Source organism: Lutjanus erythropterus, chromosome 23 (genome assembly GCF_056507025.1).
Source record: "Lutjanus erythropterus isolate fLutEry1 chromosome 23, fLutEry1.hap2, whole genome shotgun sequence".
NCBI lineage: Eukaryota > Metazoa > Chordata > Actinopteri > Lutjaniformes > Lutjanidae > Lutjanus > Lutjanus erythropterus.
The window spans coordinates 14289952-14316300 of record NC_139339.1 but is presented as its reverse complement, the minus strand read 5'-3'; the positions used below and the strand labels follow the sequence as shown (position 1 = coordinate 14316300).

Below are 26349 nucleotides of genomic sequence, written 5' to 3'. Positions count from 1 at the left end.
AGTGATCAAACTTATGAGGGTGTCATTCATTACATCATTGATGGAGATCTGTGAGCTGAAGTGATAGTGAATTTAATACCATCTTAACATTTATTCAGATGCACTTTAAAAGTAAATAATCTCTGGTCATACTGCTATCATCATTTTTACTTTGAATTATTTCACAGAAGTCAGACCAAGGACAAGAACCAGACGATGAGAAAAAGACTAACCCGAGTAAAGGGGCAGAGAAACAATACCTTTCAAAAAGGTCAGTAACCATCAATATAAAACATTTGACATAGACTCAGTAGAATTTGTCTGAGCTGTTTATAAATGCACCATAAAAGATAGTTGATTGTTGAGTTTCATTCCCAGGATGTCAAATACTGACATTTTGAGTTGGTAAAGCATCCCAAGCACAGCAAAATCATGAGAAAATAAGAAAATAATGGCAGAGGGCTGCAGGGTCTCTGCAGACACAGCCACCACCACACACTTTTAGTGGGACATAAGTGATGATTTAGAGGAATTATATTTGTATGAGTCTGTACATTGTTTCTTTAAAGCTGGGTACTAGGTTATTTTGGTTGATACATTAAGGTATCAAGCACCACTACCCAGCCCTAGATATCAAGGATGGTGATTACATTTTCTAGCTATGAGGTCACTTTTTTGCACACTTTCCTTATGTTAAAAGTGGGGTAGGTAATTAATTTTTGGTGCAACTGGGCAAAAATTCAAACTAGCCTTCTACTCCTGTTGACTTTGTTTTCCAGGCTTTAGAAAATCTAGCGGGTGACAGAAGACTTTAGTCAGTCCTGGTAAGGGATTTTGGTGAAAGATGGTTATTTGTTGAGTCTCATTCCCAGGTCTTCGAATACATATGGATGCTTTGGGTTGGGTTTTCCCTGACATGGGATCATGATCATGTTATTTGATGGTGAAGACAATCAACAATGGAACTAAAATAGCCTAATAATACTGTTTGACATAACACCAAATGCATAAAAAGGTATGTCCCAAGGCATTTATTAGTTTCTAACTCTGGTAAAATAGGAAAACAGCAAAATTGCCCCAAACTACTGTATCTCTAAAATTATCTTTGTAACCAGATCACACACGTTTAGGCTATTTTATGTAATCTCCTTTTGATAACTGATGTGATAACTAATATAATAGTTTTTCAGGTGTATTCATTTAGCCCCCCTGAACAGTTTGGGGTGGAGGTCCACCTCACAGTTTGAAAAGCTGTAGTTTAAATCACATATATGGAGGGTTTACTACTACAGCAGGAAAGAGAATAAACTCATGTGCATTATGTTTGTGAGCTGTATGAAGTTGGATTGCACTGATATCAGTTTCTCTTAAGCTCTGCAGTTTTACTTTTTTTTCTTTTCTTTTCTTTTTTCTTTTTTTTTTTTTTTTCTAAGAATCTCACGACTTTGTATCTTGGCCATACTTTGAATGAATTGATATGCCACATACAGGGTGGAAATAATTCACCATGGTATATCATTTGTTAGCTTATAGATGCATAAGAAATGTCTCTTCTACTCAAAAACATTACCTCCTAGATATGTTCATAAACCCTTTAATCGGTTGTAAATACAGCCCACTGCTTTCACTCATTGCTCCTAATTATAGCACGTTGTATTTTTGTCAGGCGGTCAATGCGGCAGCCTCACAGGCGGCGTGGTTGCTGGTTTTCTGTGGTCGTTTCCAGAAGGGAACCCATAATTTGCAAAACTCTCGCGAGATTTGTAGGCGGTGCCCTGGTATTGTGCATCTTTTAAGTCCAAGTTATGATTTATAATGTGACAACGCTGTGAATAAAATCGGGATGTATTCGGGGATTGCATAAGTTTGGGTTAGTTAGTTAGTTCAAGCAAACGGTTTGGCTTAAATTGTAAATCTCGCGATTTTTCGCGGATCTGGAGTTCCCTTCTAGATATGACACTGATAGCCGCTTCTCTCTTGAGAAAAAGGGTCCTTTTCCGCGTTCCCTCATTGCCTTCCCCTGTTGTCCTTTTCGTGTATTTTCCCTTTGTTGCTGGCAGCAGAATCGTGCTTTCATGCTCCCTAATTATTAAGAATTGTTGTTATATTTCGGACTACGTTACGTTTGAGCATCTAACCGAGCTTTTATTTTGGAAATCATTGACCGGAACATAGTTTTTTTCCACTCCGGCGGACTTGACACAGGTCTCGCTAACCAACATGGCCGTCATGCATGCATTGCATCCCTGATACCGACGCAGTGTACGGCTATTCGGCAGTAGCAACAACCGCGACCGGATTTTTCATTCCGCGTCCCCGGTTTGAACCCACACCTGAGCGGAATAACCGTCAGCGACGGAGTGTTATCTTTCATCCCCGGGGTTTCCCTTTCAAGGCCGGCCATAATGCTGTCCGAAGGCAACAAAAACGGGTAAGAGTGAGCCAGAGGGCGACTCAAGGCTTCAGGTTGCTGGTTTGTACTTTTACACCCCTTATCCTGAGAGCAACGAGGTTACATTAGCCGGTGTCAGCCTGTCGTATCGTGCCGTTAAATCAGCTGTACATTACGATGCTGGTTAACGAGCAGCTCCTTCCTTACTGCCTGTTAAATATCATGTCATCAGTTCACATTGGCCTGGTTATGAGCGTGTTACGTGGTCGTCCATGTGAGGAGGACTAGGGACAGGGGCGTCGGTGAGAGCCCTTTTGTTGAGTGAAAAAGCAAGGAATGAATTTTGATGGGTAGAAGGGGGTCTCCTTTTTATGATCAGTGCCAAAAATAGCTTCACTTTGGAGGAAGACATTGATTAATAAATAATGGGCTCAGATTTCATAGTGTGATGATGAGATTCATACGGACAGTGATTCCTCCTCCTCTCTTGTCTTTCCTCTTGACCTCAACATTATTTGTCATGCCAGGTAGGCAAGCCATTGTGTTTTTTCTTATTTTAGTAGTACATTTTATTATTTCAAAATGAGGACCTTCAATTCTTATTTTGTATTCATTAAAGGGATAGTTCCATTTGTTTAGTGTGGGGTTAAACAATGTACTGCTGTGGACAGGGTCAGCAGCCAAATGTATTTTGACCACCTAAAAAAATCAGCATCAGGTTAGTTGTACACTGTATTTAGAATATTCTCACCACTTTACCTTGTCGTCAGGCAGTATCTCAAACCAAACATTGCTATTTCCAAGCCAGCCAGACTCCATTAATGAAATTGGTCATTTTACCTCACAGAACATGGGAGTTGCAGGTCTACCACTGCCTCGATCTATTTATTTTTGTTATTATGTGACTTTGGTGAATCCGAAATATCCTTTTAAAACACCAAAGGCGCGGAAAAACACAAACAGATCAAGGCAGCAGAAGACAAGCAACTTTCATGTTCTGTGAGATGAAATTACAGATTTCAGCCATGGAGTTTGGTTTGTTTAGAGAGAGTGATATTGTGCTTATTTAACTGTGGTTTCTTGTCGGTAAGGGCTGTGTGACAGCAAGGTAAAGCAATGAAAATAGTCTAAATATAGCACGCCGTTTAGGCACGCCTTTTCTAAGGGGCTAAAATATGTTTTGCTGCGCACCCTGTCCACAGCAGTACATCGCTTAGCTTCTAATTTATGTTTTCGGTCTCTGCCTCTTGAAACTGGTTGCATGCTGACCACCATTCGCTGTAAATACTACAATGACATCGATAAGTACCTTACACAACCCCACATCAAATACTGCACTGCACATTCATTTTGTTGTCTAGCCCACAGAAGACTATATTTGTATTTTTGGGTTTAGCTGTTAATGATCTCACTGTTGTCAAGGGAGATCATTAAAGCCGACATCTGTTAGCTGTACAGTCAGTGTGAATGGGCCCTTATGGTGTGATATAATTCTCCCAGCTGGCACCAGCACTCACACCCTTGTCCCACAGGAGCTGACTACATGTGTGATGTGACCAGTGACAATGTTTTGGTTAGCTTTATGAGTCCAGTTTGGTGATTTTAGGACATGACTGGAGTTATTCTATTCAGCTAGCATGTTTGAGAGTTGGTCCCTTGGGTTAGTACCACATTTATATTCACTATTTATTAGGTTTTTGAGAACTTAATCCAAAAGTCATGGTTTTATTTTATGATCCTTTGTGCAGATTTTCTTCTTGCTCTTTAGGTTCAAGTTGTACATTAATGTGCTTCCTTATCCTGGCCTAGTCATATGAGTACTACATTGTTAGAAATGCAGGGAAAGACAACTTCAAGGCTTTTACTTGAAAAGAAAAAGCCCAGCATAACACAGATGCACAGTTAGTCACTCATTAGTTCCTTCAGTGATCATTACATCACCTCGGCCTGGCCTTTCCTCCTCTCCTGATCCTAAGGGTTCATATTTCCAGTTGACATCTGTCTCCCTTTATAGTCGGTGCAGGTGTCTCTCTGGCCTTGCCGAAAAGCCACACACACACACACACACACACACACACAGACATTGACATCCACACCTAGGGCACACGAGGAGATTCGGTGTGGCGTGGAGGAGGGGAAAATGCTGTCCTCCTGCCTACACTCCTGCCAATGACTAATCTCCAGAGAAGGAGGCTGAAGGAGGCTCTCCTGACATTCTGGGTAGATTACAGTAGTACAGAGACTAACATTACAGGCCCTCTTTTGGGAGAACCTTTGCCAGTCGCCACAAACTTGTACTGGACACAGAGAAAAACTGAGGTTCAGTTGTCTGAGCTGTTGTATGATGTTAGTAATTATTAGCAAGTTAGAGGCATTCCTGAAAGGAAGCAGGGGGCATGGCCATTTTCTTGGTTTCCAGGCTGACGTGTCTCCATCTAGTATATCAATGGTTGCCTGTGGAGAAAAGTGACAGTGAAGATACCTGTGTGTTTCTGAAAAGTTCAGAGATGTTCAAGTAGACGGGCTTGGCGCGGGTGAAAGTTGGAGAGCTCTGAAAAAGCGCTCTGGGTGTAGGGCCTTTTGTCTAGGTGGCTGCATGCTGCCGCACACACTCTGAGCTCACTGGAAACAATTGGAAAAAAGACTGCTGCTCAGAAAAAGAAAAATGCTATATTGGCACAAGCTCTTAGGCAATAGACAGGATGTTATTTTTTTCATGCTTTTCCACCTTCTCTAATGCAAGAGTTTGCTGCTTTTCCTTGTCTTGCATCATAGTAAAGTGAATAGTGTGGGATATTGAAAGACGTTACCTGGTGCTTGAGGGAGCTGTGATGAATCCTTCTACTGTTTTATAGACCAAATGTCTAATCAGTGAATTGAGAAAATGATCAGCAGATTAAAAACAGGACAAACAATGGTCATCATGTGCACTATTGAATATGCTCTTTTTTTGAAAGTAACTGTAATGACTATTAATTCAAAGATTTTCTACAAAATTACCATCGAAATAGAGACAAAATGTGTTGCAGAGATTGGTATTGTTGGCACCTGAATGTCTTATTTACTCCCTTTTCCTGTGAAATGCAAAGCATCATGTAATGAATCAAATAGTAGAGGAGAATGTGCGCTGTGATGGAGAGAAGGATGCTACAGGATGTGATTCTCCCACCTACAGGGTGCTAACTCAATGCCTGTGTCGTCACATGGAGGCAGCAGAGGAGACTTTTGATAACGCTGGTAGGGAAAGTTGAGGGGGTAGCTAAAAATATAATGATGACATCTGCTTGGTTTTGCTCTTTCTAAGATAACAGTGATAAAATGTGTGGAGAAGCAATAAAGCTGTGTGAGGTCTGACTCACATAACTAACTACAAAGCGTTTATGGCTTTTATTAGCTGACTGAGAGTTGGGGTTTCTTCAGTAATAACCCAGCATGGATCATATGAAGACCACACACACAGAGTCAGCTGTGAGTGTGTGTCTTTGTCTATGAGTTAGTTTGAGGTGCGTTTGCGACCCTTGGTGTCCATTAGCTGCTGAGTTATTTATAGCAGGAGTGACCCAGATCATTGCCCCTGGCACCCTTCCTCTGACTCTTCCCAGTGTTTTCCTCTGTCTTGTCTTACACATCATTTTGTCTGGATTATCATTGATTAGGCTGCCACTAATGATTATTTTCTTTACTCCATAATCTGCTTGTTGTTTTCCTTTTTAAGTGTCTGACCTGTAAAAGGTCAGATGAAAGTTAAAACATGTATTTACAGCACCTTAAAGTTAATGGTTATGCCATGACATTTCTTGTTTTGTCTGACAAACTCTCCAAAGCTTAAACCTGTTATTGGAGCTGCAATGATTAGTTGATTTATCAATTAGTTGTCATCTCCTAAATTAATCAGCAGCATTTTGATAATCATTTAATTGTTTTGTCCATTTTTTGAAACGTCCAAATTCTCTGATTTCAACTTCTCAAATCTTTTCTTTGGTCCTCTTTGACCGCAAACTAAATATATTTGGGTTGTGGATAAATAAAGACTTCTAAGGATGTCACTTTGGGAAACGTTTTTCACTATTTTTCGACATTTTATGGACCAAACAACCAATGGATTAATTGAGAAAATTATCGACAGATTAATCGATAATTAAGATAATAGCTATTTACAGCCCCATTTGTTATCACATGAGACAAAGAAAAGCATCAAAACCTCATAGTTCAGATTCATAAGCTCAGTCAGACAGTTTATGTAGTATATTTTCATTGATCCAGCAGCCATTAATGAAGGTAACCACTTTATTTTAATGAATCTAAGTTTTTGCAGTAACACATAATTTTTGAAAAGCGTGATTAACATCTTTTAGATTTTGTACCATGTCATAATCAGAAATAAAACCAAAATGTTGAAAATCACATGATCTGGTTGGGATGGTTTTATTGTGCTTATATTAACACAACAAGTTGCTGTCAACTTGCAACTTTGCCTGTCTCTCCTCTGCTCCACTGTGTGTGTGTGTGTGTGTGTGTGTGTGTGTGTGTGTGTGTGTGTGTGTGTGTGTGTGTGTGTGTGTGTGTGTGTGTGGTGAAGCACACAGAGCAGCAGAGAGAAATGTGACTGATTGTGACGGCAAATAGTAGGAAAGGCTCTCACACTGAGCTTAACTGAAATGAGTGCACATAAATTAGGTTAATAATATAAATATAATATTTTGTTTCTTCCAGAAGAGGGGCAGGGGTCCAGTTGGGAGGACGATGGTATGGGAAACTCTGGTGGTCATAATCATTGACTTTTTCAAATAAGTGGCTTTGAAATGTCTCTCAAGGAAACCATTGTTTAACTGTAAAATTTTTTTCCTCTGTGATTCATAATTTGAAATCTCAACTGCCAGAACACAAGTTCTGCTAATTCAGATGTGGCATCACAGATGTATTTAACAAAGCTAACACAAGGGCAGGCAATGATGACATGCTTATCACCAGGTGAGACCTGGCAAGACCAGACACTGACCAGTATTGACCCTATTTTCTCCCACCTCTTCACCCATACCGTTTCTTCACCTCACAGGGAGGTGTCGGAGCCCAGCACAGCTGCAGTGACCGAGGTGGAACCAGACTCAGAGAGCTCCGTGGCCCAGCAGCCGCCCTCTGGGGCTGAGCCAGAGAACAGTGAGGGCCACTTGGAGGAGGTAAGGTCACTGTGGGGGTGCCCCGGGTCTTTGCTCTGTCTCCCACTAACCTGCATCCTCATTCACATAGAAGCATGTGTAGTTGGCAGAACAAGTAAACAGGGTCACTTAGAACCAACACAACCCCAGTGTTTGGCTCCTGTGGAGATTTTTTTCTTTCAGTTCTGGCTTTGTATGCAGTTTCTGCATCCTTTTAACCTTTGAAATGCACAACATATTACTCAACTGAAGGTTTATACAAATGCTCAGTCATAGGCGAACAAACAGGGGTTGAGTTGGAGATGGGTTCTGGGTTAAATCGATATGAACTAATCCCTTCCATCTGCGCTTAATTCAACTAATATTTCATAGCACTCTCATTCACTTAGATGATCTCTCATGCACACACGGCCCTCTTGTCTGACTGCCCCCTGCAGAGGGATGTTAAGGGTTGATGCTGCTGGAATGCATGTAGCAATGATGATAATGTGTTAAATTATGCTGTAGAAAATGCATGCTTCTCATTTCCCTGTCATTGTGTGTACGTGTGTGTTTTGTTAGGGAGGGAGGAAGTGAGAAAGAAAAACATTTCTTCAGGGCCCTCACACACCAAGCCAATTATTGATTGCTGTTTTAACCCTCTGTACTTTCTAATTTATCTCATGTTCTTGCTCATGGTGTTTTAAGAGCTCAACAGTCACTGTATCGGACCAGAGTATTGCATTTAATGCCGAGCAGTTTCCCTTGTTTAAATTTTTAGATGCCTTTAAACACAATTCTACCACAGAGAATTGTTGCTGAAGCTCATCATGAAGCTACTGTTACTGTCAGATGTAGCTGTCAGGCTTCAGTTTCATTTCCATTGCATGGTACAGCTCGACTCACACTTTTTATTAGGTATCATCTCTGTCACAGTTCCAAGTGCAAACCACTGATTGGGTGTGTGACATGTGACATCCTGCACTAACCTGGCATTTTTAAATAGCTAAGCCATGTGTAGTGCAGTGCACGCATATGAAGAACACTATCCCTTGTAGCTTCTGTTATCAGAGTTGCGAAGCTCAGAAAATAAGACTCAATAATACCACAATAGAGTCCACATTTTATCTTGATATTAAAAAAAATGAAAAATGGTGACTTGAAATAATCAACTTTAAGTGGGTCTGCTTTCTTTCTTAAATAGCATAAAAGTAGCCAGCCGTGACCTAAGCATGTTCAAAAAATTTGCAAGTATTATCATTTGCAATAAATGTTTGAATTAATGTCTGCACAATTGCAAAACAAAAACAAAGCAGCATTAAGAATTTTTTTATTAATAAAGTAAAAATTACTACAATAAAGTAATGAACCATGTAATATCATGGTAGATATCATTATGAGGTTTGTTCCAGCTGGAGAACAAATCGCATTGTTATGAGGCTCAGCTCTGCCTACATTGAGGGAGTACTGTCTGCAGTGAAAAACCACGTAGAAGTATCAAAAGTGAGTAGAGTCGAGCTGCACCATGTAGTGGAAATACAACATGAACTTCTTACTCCTGTTAAAATCAGTCGAAGAGCAGCATCAGGTGATGCCCACAACAATATGTTATGTAACATTTTAAGCATTGCACTCTTGACTTTCTTATTTAGAATACCTCATTGAAATGTAGTGGTGAGCTGCTATGCTTTTGAAGTTATTATAAGCATGTGTCCTTTGTTTTGTTTTTTTTTACTTTGGATTTTTTTTGTACTCTGTGTGTGTGTGTGTGTGTGTGTGTGTGTGTGTGTGTGTGTGTGTGTGTGTGTGTGTGTGCGTGTGTGCGTGTGTGCGTGTGTGTGTGTGTGTTTTGTTTCCCTCTTGGGTTTGCATGAGTAATGGACCCTGACAGTGTGTGTAGAGATGCATCAGGGCTTGTTTCTGCTGTTTCTTTCACCCTGTTTTCATTCTCTCTGCGCTCTCGCTTGCCCCTTTCACACTCTATCTGTCTCTCTTTTATTCACTCTCTCTTTCACTGTCTCTCTGTCCCCCTCTTTGTCCCCCTTACTTTCCATCCTTTGCCTTTGTATCCCATCATAAACGCTTCTCTCTCACTATATATATTTATGGTGTGATTGCTGTTTAAAACCCCATTGATTGCTTTGTTATGAAGGTGCCCATGCCTCTTCCATTGCCCCTAATGGTACCTGCTGCGTACTACTACTACTACCACCACCACCACCACCAACACCTCCTCCACTCCTCCTCCTACTCCTCCTACAACTCCTGTCCCGCTATGCCCAAGTGCGTCGCTGGTACCTGAATTAGGCCCAGAGTCTGCAACCCAATGGCACTGAGTAAAGAGCCTGAGCGAGGCCTCCCCTGTAGCCATCCAGTGACGTGCTGAGCCAGCAGGAACTGGAGCTCGGCATCAGACCACCACCACCCTACAGCAGTGGGAGCCATGGTAACTGCAGCAGCACACAGTTGTCATGGAAACCCAGCCTCAGGGGTTGGAAGCCTGCTTGCTTATCTGAACCGAACTGGACTGTACTGCACTGTGCAATGCGGTGATGATGAATGATAGGGTAAAGGAAAGGGGCGGGTGTCTCTAACGCTCTGTGACGCCCCCTCCACCTTCCCCATCTGCCATTTTGTGGACAAGCAGAGTCTCAAAGTGTTGTCTTCAAGCATGCATACCTCTGTCCTCCAAAAGCAAAGTGCAGCTCGGAGAAAAGACAAAACTCTTCAGCTCTCCAGTTTTGATTTTACCTCCACCTCCAACCCAACATTGCCCCCTGTCTGTGGGGTGGAGTTATAACTTTGAGAACTCTTGCAATAACCCAAACAATGATAAGGGCTTGAGCATTACTACAAACACTGTTTGGGGTTTCCATTAACTGAAATAATCTGCTTGAAAGTGATGATTATCAGACTCTCTTCATGGACTGAATAATATGGACTTCTACTCGCACTTTGAACACTATTATTGTTTGAGCTTGCAAAGCTAACAGCTCATCCTCTGCCTTGGCAAGCCGGCCTTTTAAAGTGATTTAAATTATTCAGCTGTGCACTATTTGACAGTGCACTTAACATCTGTCACCATTCTCAATGTTGCCATGCTTCATAAGAGAACTGTTCCCCTGAACTCTGCAACAGAGACTTTCAAAGGACAGTCATCTGACACACATTATGCACCAAGAATTTTTGTGGGTGCACAGTGACATTGATCACCCACATAGAGCGCTGGATATTCTTAACAAATCATCACCTGCCATCATCTGTAGTCATGCTTGTGTGACTCAGAGGATTTTTCACCAGGAAGTCATGATATCCTGCCTCAGCTGTGTGGAACTGGCAGATGGACAACTGCAGTTATTGCTGCTGTTTATTTATCTCTACATCCATCTCTTTGCTACACCCACAACTGGTATCATTTCTTGTGAGTGCAGAGACATTCAAGCCACCAAATGCACTCAAGATGATGTCCATCGACCCTCTCATTTTGAGAACTTTTCTGGATTATAATTTTACAAAGCAGTTCTTTTGGATTACCTTTTTCCCATTGAAGAAACTGTCACACTGTGCAACTGTTGCAAACAAACTCAAGAACTGTACAGCAAACCTTCTGGCCGTGGAAACCTCATGAACTCACATCCCTTGGACAACAAACACTTGACCTTTCAGATACCCTTGAAGGCTTTCAGGAGTTTATGTTGGAGAACGTGGACAATCAGAGACAATTAATTCAAGCCTCAAAAAATGGATTTTTTTACTTGTGCCTCTCAGATCATGGACTCTAACTACACTACACTACACCCCCATCAGAATCCATCACTAGGCAATTTGAAACGCCTGGTACCCCAAAAGACTGAAATGTGACTATTGTGATCAGCAGTCAATCAAGACAAAGTGCTCCCCAGCCCCATTCAAGAAAAAAGTCCAATCCAGTGATCAGTTCCTGCCTGGTGGCTAATCTGCACACTCAAATCGAGCCCCGCCCTCACTCCTCTGCCTTCTCTGATTGGATCCTTGTTGCCTAGATACAGTGCACACTGTCGTGCGGTTGGGCCATAGTCGAGCCAGTAAGGAATCAGGTGTCAAATGGTACCAGGAAATGACTTGTGATTATTCCTCTATTTTAAATGTATACATTTTTTAAGGATTAAGTGTCTTAAAAAAAACTTTCCTCCAGATCTTTTTTTGTAAATAAGAGGAATGAATTCTTTCCCTCTTCGTAATTTAGTGCAAATTTTTTTAACTGTCACGTGTACTGCAGTTTTGATTTGATATTTTGACATTGTTGACCTACAGTTGTGTGTGCTAAATATGCTAAATCTTTAACGTGAATTTAAACTGCAGCACAGATGCTGACAGATTTTTGAGTCTTCAACATTCAGTTCTCCACCTCTGCTCCACAGAACTGATCAGCACCAACAACATCCAGCTATGTTACTCAACTACTTGACTGTTTTATTATGACTATATACTCTATTCAACTGTATATTATATTTAGAGTGTTAAATGAGCACCATGTCTGAGTTTGCACCACACAAAATAAGGCTTGTGATTCCTACCTCTTGTTCAGGACAAGATTTTAACTGCTACCAAATTACAGAGGCTGCATCACTAAAGGCAATAACATGTAGTGGGAAAACCATGTGACCTTCATCATGGGGTGGGATCAATATGATTTTTAATATTTGTATTATTTACTGCTTGTGATTAAGCTGCAGCAGTATAAACTACTACTTAATGAAAAAAAAGTAAAATAAATAAAAAATAGAAAAATAATTATATAGGTGCATATCTAATAGTATATGCTTATACTGGTATATGGAAGGATGGATTTGAAAAAAACATGCAGTAATCAGCGCTGTAATTGGGAGGTAAAACAATAAATCAGACATATGCGCTCCAGACAGGTTTAAAATCACTAGCCAGTGTAGGTAATTGTAAAATCACTCCACCTCCTCTAGAGGAAATTAATCCAGTCTAAACGGGACGTAAGTCTTGTAAAGCGACAGGATCCACTCAGGCTCACTGACACACGCTTTGATAGTCTCATTTTCCCCTCTATTCTCGGAGTCCTCTGATGGGCTTTATCTTGTAATAACATACTGCAGGAAGATACGACCCAGTTTGAGTTTCACGCAGGCCTACTCATGTCCTAATGTACAACATGTACTTGCCTTGTCCTTAGAGTCTACCAGATACACACACACAGTGATTTATCTCAGTGTCTTTGAGCAGAGGTGGAAGGCGGAAATGTGTCTGGAGTCTCTCTGTATCGACCAAGTACCCTCTCCACCATAATGTGGTACAATTGGAGCCTCCAGGCCTCTGTTACTTTAACCCCCGCCCCCACCCCTCCTCCACTTTTCCTGTTTCACCTCTTCTCTGTTGTTGCCTGTTTGGGTCTGGACTCTTGGTTCTCATCTCGCCCCGCACCCCTGGGGTTTCTGTATGTTCTTTCTGTCTCTCTCTCTTTCCAGAGCACCACTCCTAAGGCTTTCGCTGCTCGCAAGATATCCTTGACCAGTGAGTATACCTGTGTTACATCTTTCGTCGTACGTGAGGAAACGAGTGGATCAAGAGTGAAAAAGAAACACCCTACTCCTTTTAGCATATATAACCCTTGGGCAGAATACATTTCTGAGCTGCAGATTGTTTTTGATTAAAAAAAGAAATAGAAAACTGTAAATGATAAGTCTGAATTGACAGTAGTTGTGTTTGGGCAACCCTTGTGAACATGAGAGCTATATGAGTGTGATACTGAATATGTGGGAGTTAAGTTTAGAGCCACAGTGCATTTAATTTGCATGACCTCCAGAACATGACTACAATACCCAAGTATGTCACTCTTTGATTTTGGGTTTATTTTATTTAAATAATTGTAAAATCCACTTGCTAAAGGCTTGTTCTACACTTAAAATCTGGAAGAAAACAAGTTCACATATGATCCTGGCAGGTGACAAGATCTGAAGTCTCTTTCAGGGAGATTTCACTCCTTTGTGTCAGTGGGGTTTTTACATCATTACCCTGCAAGCCAGGTCGATTTGCGAGAATCCATTTTGCCAGGCTTCAGGTTAATGGGCTTATGATCAAACCAGTGAGTGGGACCAGTCAGCATCCTATGAGGAACTGCTGGCAGTTACAGGGATGATTTAAGGTGTGACAACAATGATAAACGGCTGCTTATAGCATCAGTTACATACAAAAATAAATAAGGATACCTATATGTGCACAATTTTTATACCTAATTGCAGAAAATATCAAGTCTCTCCTCTAGTGGAATTAATATTTTATTATTCCTATTCTTATTGTGATGGCCTACTGGCAGATCCAATAATGAAATACAACTTTTAAATAATAATATGACTTTTAAAATGTACACGTTCACTGGCAAAATAAGTAAACTACAACTGACAGGTTTTTTCCCCTGGTGCCTGTTTGTTCTTCACAAATTCATTGTTAAGTTTTAGATGATAGCTCCTAAGATGGTAGTGTTGAGGGAATAAGATTTAGTTCCTCCTCGCATGACAGACACTGAGCAGTCATCACAAATGGTAACTTTGCTATCTGTCTCAGATGCTTCAGAAAACTTGCACATTACTGACGTAATTGCATTGCATGAGCATAATTTAAGCAACATCCCATTGGCCTGTCATATTGGTGGAAAAAATCTTTTTGCCAAAAAAGTATAAAAAGTATATGCCAAAAATATTTTGGCATGTACTAAAGCCTTTATTGGCCGATAAAGATATAAACATCATTGATTGATGTTACCCCATGAGAGAACGTGATACAGACGGTTCATCTGCAAACAAACTATCTAGCACATCAAGTTATTTACAGGAGCCAAGAAAACAAAAGTCAATTCTATAAAGTCTTGCAAGGGAAAACCACAGTATACATTGCTGTTAGCTTGTTAACTTGTCTCACAGCAGCAGATAAAAAAAACACCAGTGTTATCGTTTGCTTTACTTTGTTAGTGTAGTGTTGTGTATCAGTGTGTCTGTAAAAGTGACAAAAAACAAAATTAAACAAAACACTTAAATTAAAGTTCTGGAGTGGTCATCACATCAGCATTTTGAGCAATTTAAATATGCTGCAGCAAGGACTCTCCCCATGCTTGTGGTCACCCTTTACTGAAGCTCACACTGTATTTATCTGCTGTACTCTTCCTAATATTTTTCACTCCTTAAAGTACTTTGCATGAGCTCTGTGGTCAGAACACCTAGCTGTTACGATAGCTACCAACAAAAACCTCTTGTAACAACATGTTGAATATTGTTTTAAATAACCAGTTTTAAAATTAGTTTCTCAAACTGTTTAATCTCACAATTCCATTTATAACCTCTGTAAACTTAGTCACTGCCACTGTTGGCAGAACTATTTGGGTTAAAGCATTTAAGCAATTATTTCTTTCAGGCTATGAGCTTGCAGTAACATGTCCCTAAAGTTCTGTTCAGCAGCAATCAAATCATCCATCTGGGAACAGTGCATTTTTTCTCCTCTCAGTGATGGTTTTCTGACTCCTCTGTAGGCAGTAAGACATCTCCAGCCACCACAGAGGGCGGAGCAGGAGATGCCGAGACAGGAACTGCAGCAGGGAGGAAGCGGCGGTGGGGCTCCAGCACATCAGTCACTGCTAAGAAACCATCCATCAGCATTACCACCGACTCACTGAAGGTACTGACATGGCACAGGGACCTGGACCAGGTGTTCATGCAGGCGTGGGAAAAAAAAATAAATGCAATGATTCACTTTTTTTATTGGGACTGGTAATTTGTGCTGTAGGCCAATATATATTGATTATTTTTATTGCCAAAAAGCAAAACAAAAGCCTCTGACATGAGAGGGACTCAGCTCTGTAAGAAAATTTTATTTTTTGGGGTGAAAATGTGAACTAAGTTTTTTAAATGTATGGTCTTACTCTGACAACTACTAATTTGGTTATGGAAGTCTTGGGACCAAGCCTAAGGAAATATATAGGAGAGAAGGCAGATTTTTTTTGTGTTTTGCTTCTTGGAAATTAAGTCAAAATGTTGAGAATAAAATTAAACATTCAGTGTAAGTAAATAAAAAATTTTTTGTACATATAATAAAGTCAGAATGTTATTGTTCGATGTTATTCTCAATGTTTCCCCTTAATTCTAAAAAATTCAAAAAGAGAAAAGTGTTTCTCTTTTATTTTTTCTTTTGCCTTGCTTTTACACTTCAGTTCTACTTAATGCTAGACATTTTGATTCTTGATGTTTTCACTTTATTCTTGAAATGCAAAGTTTAAAAGAATCTTCTTCCTTTCATATTTTTCCCATATGTGGGGTCATCATACTCTTCATACTTGACAGCTTATCCAAATCTCTAGATTTCCTTCCTGCTTTGTGTTACTGTTTTGAAACTCAGCTGTGAAATGTGATGAGTTTCAAAACATCACAAGCAACGGGATCAATTTGGGGATTTCATTGAAATCATCAAACACTGATTACTTACATGAGTTAAAAGTCCATCTTCTCTTGCTGTGTATCAGCTGACAGACGTAGTTAAAATATTAAAATATTTTTCTCCTTTTCTTCTCCCTATCTGTTATTTTCCTCCATCGTCTGGTTTTTATGTCCCTGTCATGCAGTCTTTGATCCCAGACATCAAAGTAAACCAAGAGGCAGTGGTGGAGCTACACCCAGAGGAGCTGCAGCTGTCCGGAGACGAGGAGAACCTGGACGCCAGCAGGGGAGACCAGGACAAAGGCCTCAAGATCCGACGCACCGTCACACAGGTCTGAAGAGTCTTAGTGTACCACATGTAATTATGGCTGATCAAAGAACAGTGCTTTTGAAGGTGGGCCAGTGTTGAGAAATTGGGCTTTTTCTAGGGCTGAATAATTAATTGAAATATTATTGAAATCACAATATGGAAATAAGTACAATATCATTATTTCAGAGGCTGCAATGTTTTGATAAAGGAAAAATAAGCGACAAAACAGCATTATATTGAAGTACTGTAGTGCTGCAGAGATGCCCTGGCCTACAAATCCTGTTCTCCAGATGTAAGAAAACATGATTGTTTGGTACAGAACCCAACAAACGTCATATCATCATGGTTATTTTCAGTCAAAATGCAAATTGTGGTGACAAAATGGACAGTCCCACTATCTGTGAATCAGATCACAAGTAGAGCTGCAACAGTTAGGCCAATAGTCATTTGTAGTTTCAGTCATGTTGCAAGCAAAATGATTTTTGCTGGTTCCAGCTTCATAAATGTCAGGAATTTGTCATTTATGACAGTAAATGAAGAGTCTGGGTTTTTAGACTGTTGGTTGGACAAAAGAAGCAATCTGAAGGCATCACTTTGGGCTCTGGGAAATTATGATGAGCATTTTAGAATCCAGCTTGTCGATCTGATGCTGTAGTTGCTGGTATGATAGAAGAAAAGATTGGATATTTACGCAGGTAATATACCTAACAATGTCTTGACAATAAACAGCAGCATGTATTTTTCTCCTCTGCTATAAAAAGGACCATCCTTAAATAAAGAAGTTTCTCTTGTCAGAAGAATTGCAATATGATTTGTTTATTACATTTTCTACCTAGCTTTTTCTTAATGCTTTTATCAGTGGCTTCGATCTGTCACATTATAATTTTCCATCTGTAATTCCTCCCCAGGTCGTCCCGGGTGACAGCCAGGAAAATGGACAGACAAACGAAGATGAGGAGGTGGAGAAAACGGAGAAGGAAAAACAGCGCCGGACTTCCAGAGACAAGAGGAAGAACAGCGTGTCTGAGGAGACCTCTGAAACACAAGCATCTGTCAAGATCGAAGCGGAGCCAAAGAAAGGTAAACAGCCTCACTGAAAAGGTTGTGGGTTTTAAAATGCTATAGATTGTTGGTTACATATCACTTTGTTGCCTTCCGTCTTCCATCACCTGTCTTGCAGTACTTCATCTATTTAATTCAATTCAGAGGGCTTTATTTGCATGGGAAACAGATGCTAACATTGCCAAAGAGTGTGTAACATTAAAAAACAACAAAAATGTACATTGTTAAAGCAAGTGTGGCATAAAAACAACAAAAAATCTACATGAACAGAAGAATTGGTATTGTGCTGTTAGAAATGTTACAGTATATATAAAAAATAAAATAGAAAAATTAAGATTTTATTGACATTAACTTTCTCTCTGTCTTTGATATCACTTTTTTCAGCCATCCCACTCACTCATCTCACCTCTTTGTCATCTTACCCTCAGTTACCCCCAGCGACAGTCTGGTGCGTCGCTCCATAAGTCAACAGAAGTCTGGCGTATCCGTCACCATCGATGACCCCGTCCGCACAACCAGGCAGCCCTCACCCCCTCACGGCAAAGTCTCAAATATAATCCACGTGACCAACCTGGTGGGTGTCTAACTCAGTGCACTACATTAGAAAGAATATAGAGAGTGCAGTGAAAAATGTGCTGTAAAGTCAACATTTATTCACCAAAAAGATCTTGTTACATTCTTGTTTTTTGGTCAAGTTGGAGCCTCAAAATTTCCTCCACTGACAAAATGAACAGAAAAATTCTGTATCTCCAAATGTACTCTGTAAGTTGTACGTGAATGAGGCATATTGTGGTGATGCCAGTGGCAACCACTTCACCATCATTCCCATAATTAGAGTGAAGAACACTTACCCAGGTATTATGGCTATAGTCAAGCATCACCTTACGTTAGGGGCACACAGCATGACTAAACACACTGTGACAAGACTAGACATTACACATTTAATGACTAGCATTTGCAGATTTTTCTTTACTTGCGTCATAGAAGACTTAAAGTTGAACATGGATCAAAGAGAACCAGATTGCTGATGCCACCCAGCCTCAGTAATCTCAGAAAAACTGAAGCTCTCACACTAACAGTAACACAGAATCAAACAAGACTAAACCTTTATACTCTAGCTCTGCTACGTGACTGTAATGCTGATCTCATTTCTGTTTATCGGAAAACAAAACTAATGGTTTTAAAATGTAGAAACAACTTTGCTACTCTTTGAAAATATGTGAACTTTGGCCTGAGGGAGGCGCCAGAGGAAAGACGGTGTTGTTACCTAAACTGAAAGGGCTCATCCTTTGATCTGTGACCATCTTGGGACATGTCCCCTGTTTGATATACTGCAGCATTCATCTCAAAGTGCAGCTTAAACTGGCAGAAATTCAATCATTTAGTTTTTTAAGTATCCTGTCATGAAGTGCTGGTGATGTGAGACAAAAAGTCAGAGTCCACAAAGTCATCTGGATTCATCCTCTAGAGTAGGTTTTCAAGGTTTTATACCTTAAGGTCCACTTATTGTTTTAAAAATGCCGAGGACCACCTTCCCAAATTAATGAGAGAAAAATAAACATAATGTGATAAATAAAGGTTCATTCAACACTCAAGGGTCCAAGGGAATGTTAGCTAGCTAACATTTGCAAAACATGTGTCTCTACCTGACAATTTGTAGTGATCAGCATTGTGTAGTCAAACATAAGTGTCATTAAAGTTATGCATTTTTATTTGACGTTTTCTATTTATGTGATTTTTTTTTAGCACACTTGTATATATAAATTACTGGCTCTGTAAAATACCACAAAAAAGTCCTGTGAAGCCCAACTCAGAATGACTGACAGTATGAATATTTCATAGTAATCATTCACTGATTATTGAGATCTATCTGTTTCTCTAAATTGAGATAATCTTCCCTGGAGTTATTCCTTTTGCTTTTGATTGTCCAACACACCTTAAACAGCAACTTACTGGTTGATTTTTAATAATAAAAAGGCAAAATGGTTGTCTGATAGGCACTTATCTAGCTTGTCTGCCCTGGACAGCTTGTCTTTTTAGCTTCTTCTCCTCAAAGGGCTTTTCAGTGTGTTTAGTAGTAGCTCTCAGAGATGAAACTTTATGAAAATTTAATATCATGATTACAGTGACCAAAATTATCACGGTTATCATGTCAAAATGTGCTGGATATGTTCTAAAAGCACTGGTACACACACTGAAATAATTACCCTTACTATATTAAAAGCCTGTCAACAAAATGAAATGGCATGATGTCCTTTGCCATGTCAGTATTTTCTTTGTTGCAAAATCAGCCCACGTTGCTGCTGCACGTGTCTCTGAAATACTAAGGGTAAATACTGTCAGTTAACCACCATCTCCCAAAGTGTGGTAATCAAAACATGGTTATCACAGTAGTTAAGATTTGAAATGAAATACTATTTGTCAGGATTTATTACGGTTTATTGTGAAACCGATAATTGTTTCATCCCTTCTCTCGATGGCACGACATACTCAAGCTAAAAGTACCCAACTAGTTCTTTGAATCACACTGATTGGCAACATAACGGTCTCCACATTCTGCCTTTTGTTCAAATGAAAGCTGGCAACACTTGATATTCATCGTCAGATTTGAGCCTTAGAACTCGTATGTTTTACACATTAAGATCACCTCTGCTCGGCTCGTCTTTTGTCTTACATTCTTTCTCATGTTTCCCCTTCTCCTTTTTACATGAACCGATGTTCTGTGACTGAAAATGACTGTTGACCTCGACTGAGCCATGCCCCTTATGTATCCAACAGGTACGACCGTTCACCCTGGGCCAACTCAAAGAGCTACTGAACAGAACGGGCAGCGTGGTTGAAGAGGGCTTCTGGATCGACAAGATCAAGTCTCATTGCTTTGTTACAGTGAGTATCCACAAATCAACATTATTCTCATCATATTGTGTTGAGAGTGTGAAGCCTTGTGTCCACTGAACATGTTGCTTAACTGGAAGTGTTAACAAGCTACTTGTGGGATTTGTCAGCTATTAATACAACTCCCAACTGTACCCATGTGAAGCACGTTTTACCAAATGCTGAGCTATTTTTAACAGTTGTTTGGTGTGGTGTTATTGAACTCAGCTTCCACCACACAGCACCTGAGGGTAGGAGGACTATTCCACTGCTGAAAGTTGATATAAATACCCGTCAGTAAATAAAGTCTGTTTTTTTAGGGAGGCATATTTGATCTTGGGAATGAACAGAAGAATTTGTGTGAAACTATCACCTCTGTGTTCTCATCCATCTGTTCCTGCAGCAGTCTAATTTTTGTGTTAGCTGAGACATGATTACACTTTAAAAGGACTGTTTTCAGCCCAATAACTTTCTTCTTCTTCTGTCGTCTTAGTACGCCACAACAGAGGAGGCGGTTGCTACCAGAGCTGCCCTCCACAGGGTCAAATGGCCTCTGAGCAATCCCAAGGTCCTCAGCGTCGACTTCTGTGAGCAGGATGAGGTAATGACACATGGAATGGAACATGAATTGCATTACATTACATTACCTTAACATGAATTTCTTGTAATGTGATGGAAAAAATACTGAAGCTTAAAGTTGACCAGTTCAACGCATGATGGAAAAATGTGTATGCTGTCTTGTTTTGTATTTCCAGTCTTTTTTTCTTTTTCACCTTTCCTTCACCTTTTGAGGTTTAAGGTAAAAAATACCCCACATATACAAGCAGACACTGTGTGGAAGACAACTAGTGCCACCCACAGTAAGAGGCATGAGGAATGAAATATTAATAGGTTTATTTTTGGAGCCATTTCAGATGAGCAGCCACATACTTAGTCCTAAGTGGTGTCATGGATTTTTTTAAGCTGGAGGCACTGTCACCTCATCCACCATGTTTGTTTACTGTTAAAACAGGGAAAGTAGTCCCAGGCATTTCAGAACAGTACTTTATTTTTGCATCATACTTAAAATTACGTGAATTTGTTCTTTTTTTTTTTTTTTATAAACACAAAACTGAGGTTTAACTGTATATGATGCCTTTGTTGTTTTTTGTTGTTGTTGTTCAATCATTTGAATTATTCTGCAAATACACCTTTCTGGCCAGTAGTAGAGAGGGAGATTGAGAACATCAGCTTTCCTCATTTCACGTTTCGTAAATCCTTGCTCACTGAAGTCTTCACTACATATATCATACAAGTCTGGACAAACATATGTAAACTGCAACTTGACTTGATGGTGGAGGCATGCTACAAGGCAGTAATTCTAGTATTTTGTTTGTTTGTTTGTTTTTTCCCCACACTGTTAAACTCTAGCATCCTGACATGTCTCTAATTTTTATGCTTTTTCCCCACAGCTGGACTTCCACAAAGGTGTCCTGAAGCCAGAGAAGGAGGACCCTGTTGCCCAGCCAGGTGCTCCTCAGAACCGCCTCCCCCCTCTGATGCCCGAGCGAGACAGGGACAGAGAAAGAGACCGGGACAGAGACAGGAACAGGGAGCGCGAGCGAGACCGTGAGCGGGACCGAGGCGTGGGAGGAGTGCGGGACCTGTGGGCGGAGCGGGAGAGAGAGATGGAGCGCCGGGAACGAACCCGCGGTGAGCGGGAATGGGACCGGGATAAGATCCGGGAATTTGCGAGACCAGGAGAGGATGGACAACGATCTCGATCAAGAGACAGAGAGCGGAGGAGGAGGGACAGAGCCAAGAGCAAGGAGAGGAAGACAGATAAGAAGGGTAAGGCACACTTTGGTGAAAATGGAAGAGAAAAAAAATTTAAACAGAGAAAAGCCAGAATGAAGCATTGTGGTGGAATAGACCCACTTAGAAAATATATTTACTTATATATGATTCAATTCTTTTTGTTTTTAGTTAAGTTTTGTGCCGTGTTAGTTTTGTTACGATCATATAGACTTTTCCTGACTGATTCGTAACTTGTTTTTTCTAATGGCAAATATTTAGAATTTTAGCATCCAGAGGGTTAAAAAAAGTCTATAAAACTAGAAAAGCTTTAATAAAACAATCCCATTACAGCTCACCCTCTCGTGTAAAAGTGCAGTATACAACAGGCTACAGACAAAGTAAAAGATAGAATTAAGGTTTATTCATAGTTTGGAGCAATTTATTCTCAAAATAAACTTTTTGCTATCGTTATCTTAGATTCCCTATAAATAGATGGGGCTGACTAATAACTAGAAAACAACCAGCCACATCGGTAGAGCTTCTGTAGTAAAGTAGTTGTAGTTTCATCCTGTAATGAAACCTAATTTACTTCTCCTCCAGCAAGTAAACTGGCCCTCAGTGAAGACCTAGCAACACAATTTATAATGCCTGTTCCCAAGAAAAGTTTCCCAGATTTCCCATATTCCATTCTTGTTGGCGTTTATCCTGTCAAAAACAAAACTGTTTTCTCTCTGGCTTGTCGCCACCATACTGCACCATAAATTATATTAATTAAAACAATTTATTTAATTATTCTATAAATGTTACTTAAACAGCTACAAGAAATAGTCTAACAGGAAGTCAGTCTGATAATCTCACTGTGGTTTTTCATTTATAATCTTGAATAAAAACTGTTCAAAAACATCCTCTGATCAGAGTAATATTTTGAGTGAAGAGCCTGGTGTGTTGACATGCTGATTGGGGCATATTCTAAATGTATAGTTGACCAGAGATCACTTGGTCTGAACAACCTGTTGTACGATTAACTTATTTAAAATAAAAAAAAATTAAAAAAAATAAGCGTTAAATAAAGAATTGTAGTCCAAGTCCAAGAAGAATGACGTCTGCGTCGTTACCTCAATGATTTCCTGTCCTAGTTTGGTGCGTTACTTAGGGTTTAAAAAAAGGTTTGGCTACAATTTTATTTGCATCTTGCTTCTAGCAGATGCACTGTGAATAAAGACTGGTCTTATTTTGATGCACAGATTTGTTTATTAGCAGGAATGTAGCACAACATGTAAGTGAAAGCAGTGCTCTGTTTATTTCAATGTAGAAATGCAATAAAATATTTTGTCCCCAAAAGCAATGAGTAATCATGATAATTGTGATCTCAATATTGATAATATAATCATGATTGTATGGTGGACCATAATACTTAGTGCAGCCAGAGTAAACAGGCAAACAAGAGCCTGAAGTAATTCTGAAAATCACAATCTGAAATATCCCTGCACCTCAGTCTACAAAAAAAATGGACTGGTACCAATTGGGAATATACACCCACGAAATGCTTATAATATAGACCACTGCACACTGTTCACTCCCTTGTGTTTTCTGATTAACAGAGAAAGGAGACGAGCCTCCAGCCAAACTGCTCGACGACTTGTTCCTGAAGACCAAAGCAGCTCCGTGTATATACTGGCTTCCCCACACTGAGGAGCAGGTCGGTCTCACACTCCTACATTTTTCTCTCTCAGTGAGACTAATTTCATCTGTACCACTTTACAATAAGACTACCCTTATACATGATTTATAATTAGTTTATAATACGGTAATTATTAGATTCATAAAGTGTTTAAGGGATATTTAACAAGTAGGTTTGTTTTAAATGGTTTGAAGGCACAACCCAACATGAAACAGATTGTTGTTGCCGCCACTAAGTGAGTTCAAACTGTTCAATGCACACCTACAAGTTGATTGTCCCACTTCTACCATGGTCATTTGTCAACAATATGAAATAAGAGCATTCACAGATTTTTTTTTTTCTTTTTTGGTTAAAGAGCTTACGTTGTCATGGCAAGGAATAAATCTAGTCCCTTTTACAACCAAACTCAGCTTGCTTGCTGCAGTTGATGAGTAACACCGCTTCGCAACTAGAAGTGATGCGAGCAAATAACTGTCCATATATAGGGGTGATGTAGCAGCACACTTGAAATTCCTCCCTCTGTAGATGAGTAAATTAGGTGTCTGAGTTATTTATGCATAACTAACATAATTTTCTTAAATCACCCTTGTTTCTATGTAGTTTACTTTCTTTTAAATCTCAAAATTTTATTTTTTTCAACCTCATTAATTAGTCTCGTCTTCAAACTGCTGCAATGAGGGGAAAATCGATTTGATCATCCGTTTGGGATGTCACATCAATTTTAGCCATATAAAATATTTTGGAGGTGCATGAAACTTCGCTGAAATAGAAACAGGGCAAGCAATTTGTCATGCAAGCGACACAACACTCAACCTGTCCGCTGACTCATGGAGCAGGTTAGGACGTCCTCATTTAGGAAAACTGAAACAATCAGCTGTTCACTCATTCGCATCGCCTCCAGACAGGGAGTAGCGTGAGCTTTTACAGCTGTGCTCTTACATGCTGGTACGGTGATTAAGCTTGAGCTGAACTACGTGTGCATTAAACCGTTTTAACGCACACCTGTCAGCCAATCATAAGAGTATTCACCCAGATCATGATGTAAAACTCAATTAATAACATAATTATACCATTTCTAAATCAGTTATAAAAGTTGTCTCATTGTAAAGCGGTACCATTTGATCTAACTAAACTGTGTTTTGTGTCCACAAGGCGGTGCAGAGGCTTCTGGACCGCACAGAGAGGCAAAAGGAGCGCGAACGAAGGCACAAGGAGCAGCAAGAGGAGGAGGACAAGAAGCGTGAGGAGGAGAAGAAAGAGAGGCTGAAGGGTCGGGAGAAGGACGGCAGCAGCGCGGTGGTGGCGGGCAGCGGGGCAGCCGGGCGAGGAGCGGACGGAGACAGAGAGCGGGACCGTGGCCGAGACAGAGAGGCGGACAAGAGGAGGGACAGCGGCCACCGGTCCAGACGACCCTCAGCAGGCGCCGGCGGTGGACGGCGCTCCCGTAGCCGTAGCAACCCCAGGGACAGACGGCGCTGAAGGCCGGGCGGCTGCAGGGAAAGCTGAAGATAGAGAAAGAGGGGGACACGGCTTAGCAGACAGGAAGTCTTGGGAGGTTCAGGACTTGTGTCTGCTCCTTGCCACCTGCCCCACCGTGCTTTAATTCGTCCACTTTGACGCCAGCGTTGTCTTCCACACACTTTTGCCATTTCCCCATTACCCCCTCACTCACGTCTTGTTTTGTTAATTGTAAAATGACGGTTCATCTCACCTCACTCCTCCATTCTCTCTGTCTTCCAGAAGCAAAAGTCAGTCCCTCCTCCTCCTCCTCATCTTCGTGTTGTGCAGTTACTTCTCCTCCGTTGAAGAAAAGATGCAGAGCAGGCTGGTGGTTTTTTCTGGCTCGCCTCAGCATTTTGTCCCGCTGAGGTTTGGGAGCCCGCCTCTTTATTTTAGTCCTGCGGGTGCACAGTTCCTTCCTCCTCAGAGCCCTGTAATAAAACCATCCAAAATAGATCCCTGACCTTCACATATTTTCTAGGATTCGTTTTAGTGTTCTCCTCTTCAGCACTGAGATTTTTTCATGATTAAATTTACAGGCCGTCTTTGTCAAAGTGAGGAAAGTTCTGTTTTTTTTGAAGTTTTTATGAATAATGATAATTTTTTAAAGCCTTTGAGGGTTGTTTGTGCGAGTAATAACCACCATCTCCTTCTTCCAACGAAGATACAAAGGTACCGAAGTCTCAACACTGTAGCCTAGCAAAGCGTGCGATAGGTAGGAGGAGACGTGATCTTTTGTGTTGTGCGGTGATGCAGGAGACATGCACACGCCCGAGTTCATCTTTTTACTGGATGTTTCTGAAGACGAAGAAATGAGATTCTTGTCTGAGTCAAAGTGGCGGTTTGTTCTGTAATAATTACGGGAAGCTGATCTTCCCTGCACTGAAGTGTCCATTTGGAAAAATCCCTCCTCTGACCCTTCAATCAATCATATTTATATTTAAGAGGAGGTACAAAGAAGTTTACCTTCTAATAGAGTAATAGCTAGAATTTTAATATCTTTAATTTTATGTTTTTAGTTCAAAAGTTATTTTGTTTGTTTTTTTTTCTCCTCCTGCAAGTGCTGAATGTACCGAGAATTTAAAAAGTGAATAAATTTAAATTGGTTACCAGCTTGTCTGCTTGGATGTTTTTACTTAGCCAGGTCATGATGGTGATGGTAATACACCGACTATGGATGAGTACCTCGTACAACACCACTTCAAACAACC

General features: G+C 40.3%; 1 protein-coding gene across 1 annotated transcript in view; it reads left to right on the top strand.

Annotated features, from left to right (window-relative positions):
- Positions 1-26250, top strand: part of acin1b (apoptotic chromatin condensation inducer 1b) — a 30904-nt gene extending 4654 nt beyond the window's left edge. Inside the window, exons 6-17 of the mRNA XM_084711540.1 lie at positions 168-250; positions 7428-7548; positions 12981-13026; positions 15035-15180; positions 16121-16267; positions 17154-17325; positions 17736-17881; positions 20086-20193; positions 20675-20782; positions 21633-22011; positions 23559-23656; positions 24791-26250. Of these exons, the coding sequence (XP_084567666.1) occupies positions 168-250; positions 7428-7548; positions 12981-13026; positions 15035-15180; positions 16121-16267; positions 17154-17325; positions 17736-17881; positions 20086-20193; positions 20675-20782; positions 21633-22011; positions 23559-23656; positions 24791-25117 (1881 nt within the window). The 3' untranslated portion in view covers positions 25118-26250. The remainder of the gene's footprint in view (positions 1-167; positions 251-7427; positions 7549-12980; positions 13027-15034; positions 15181-16120; positions 16268-17153; positions 17326-17735; positions 17882-20085; positions 20194-20674; positions 20783-21632; positions 22012-23558; positions 23657-24790) is intronic.
- Positions 26251-26349: the final 99 nt, after the last annotated feature.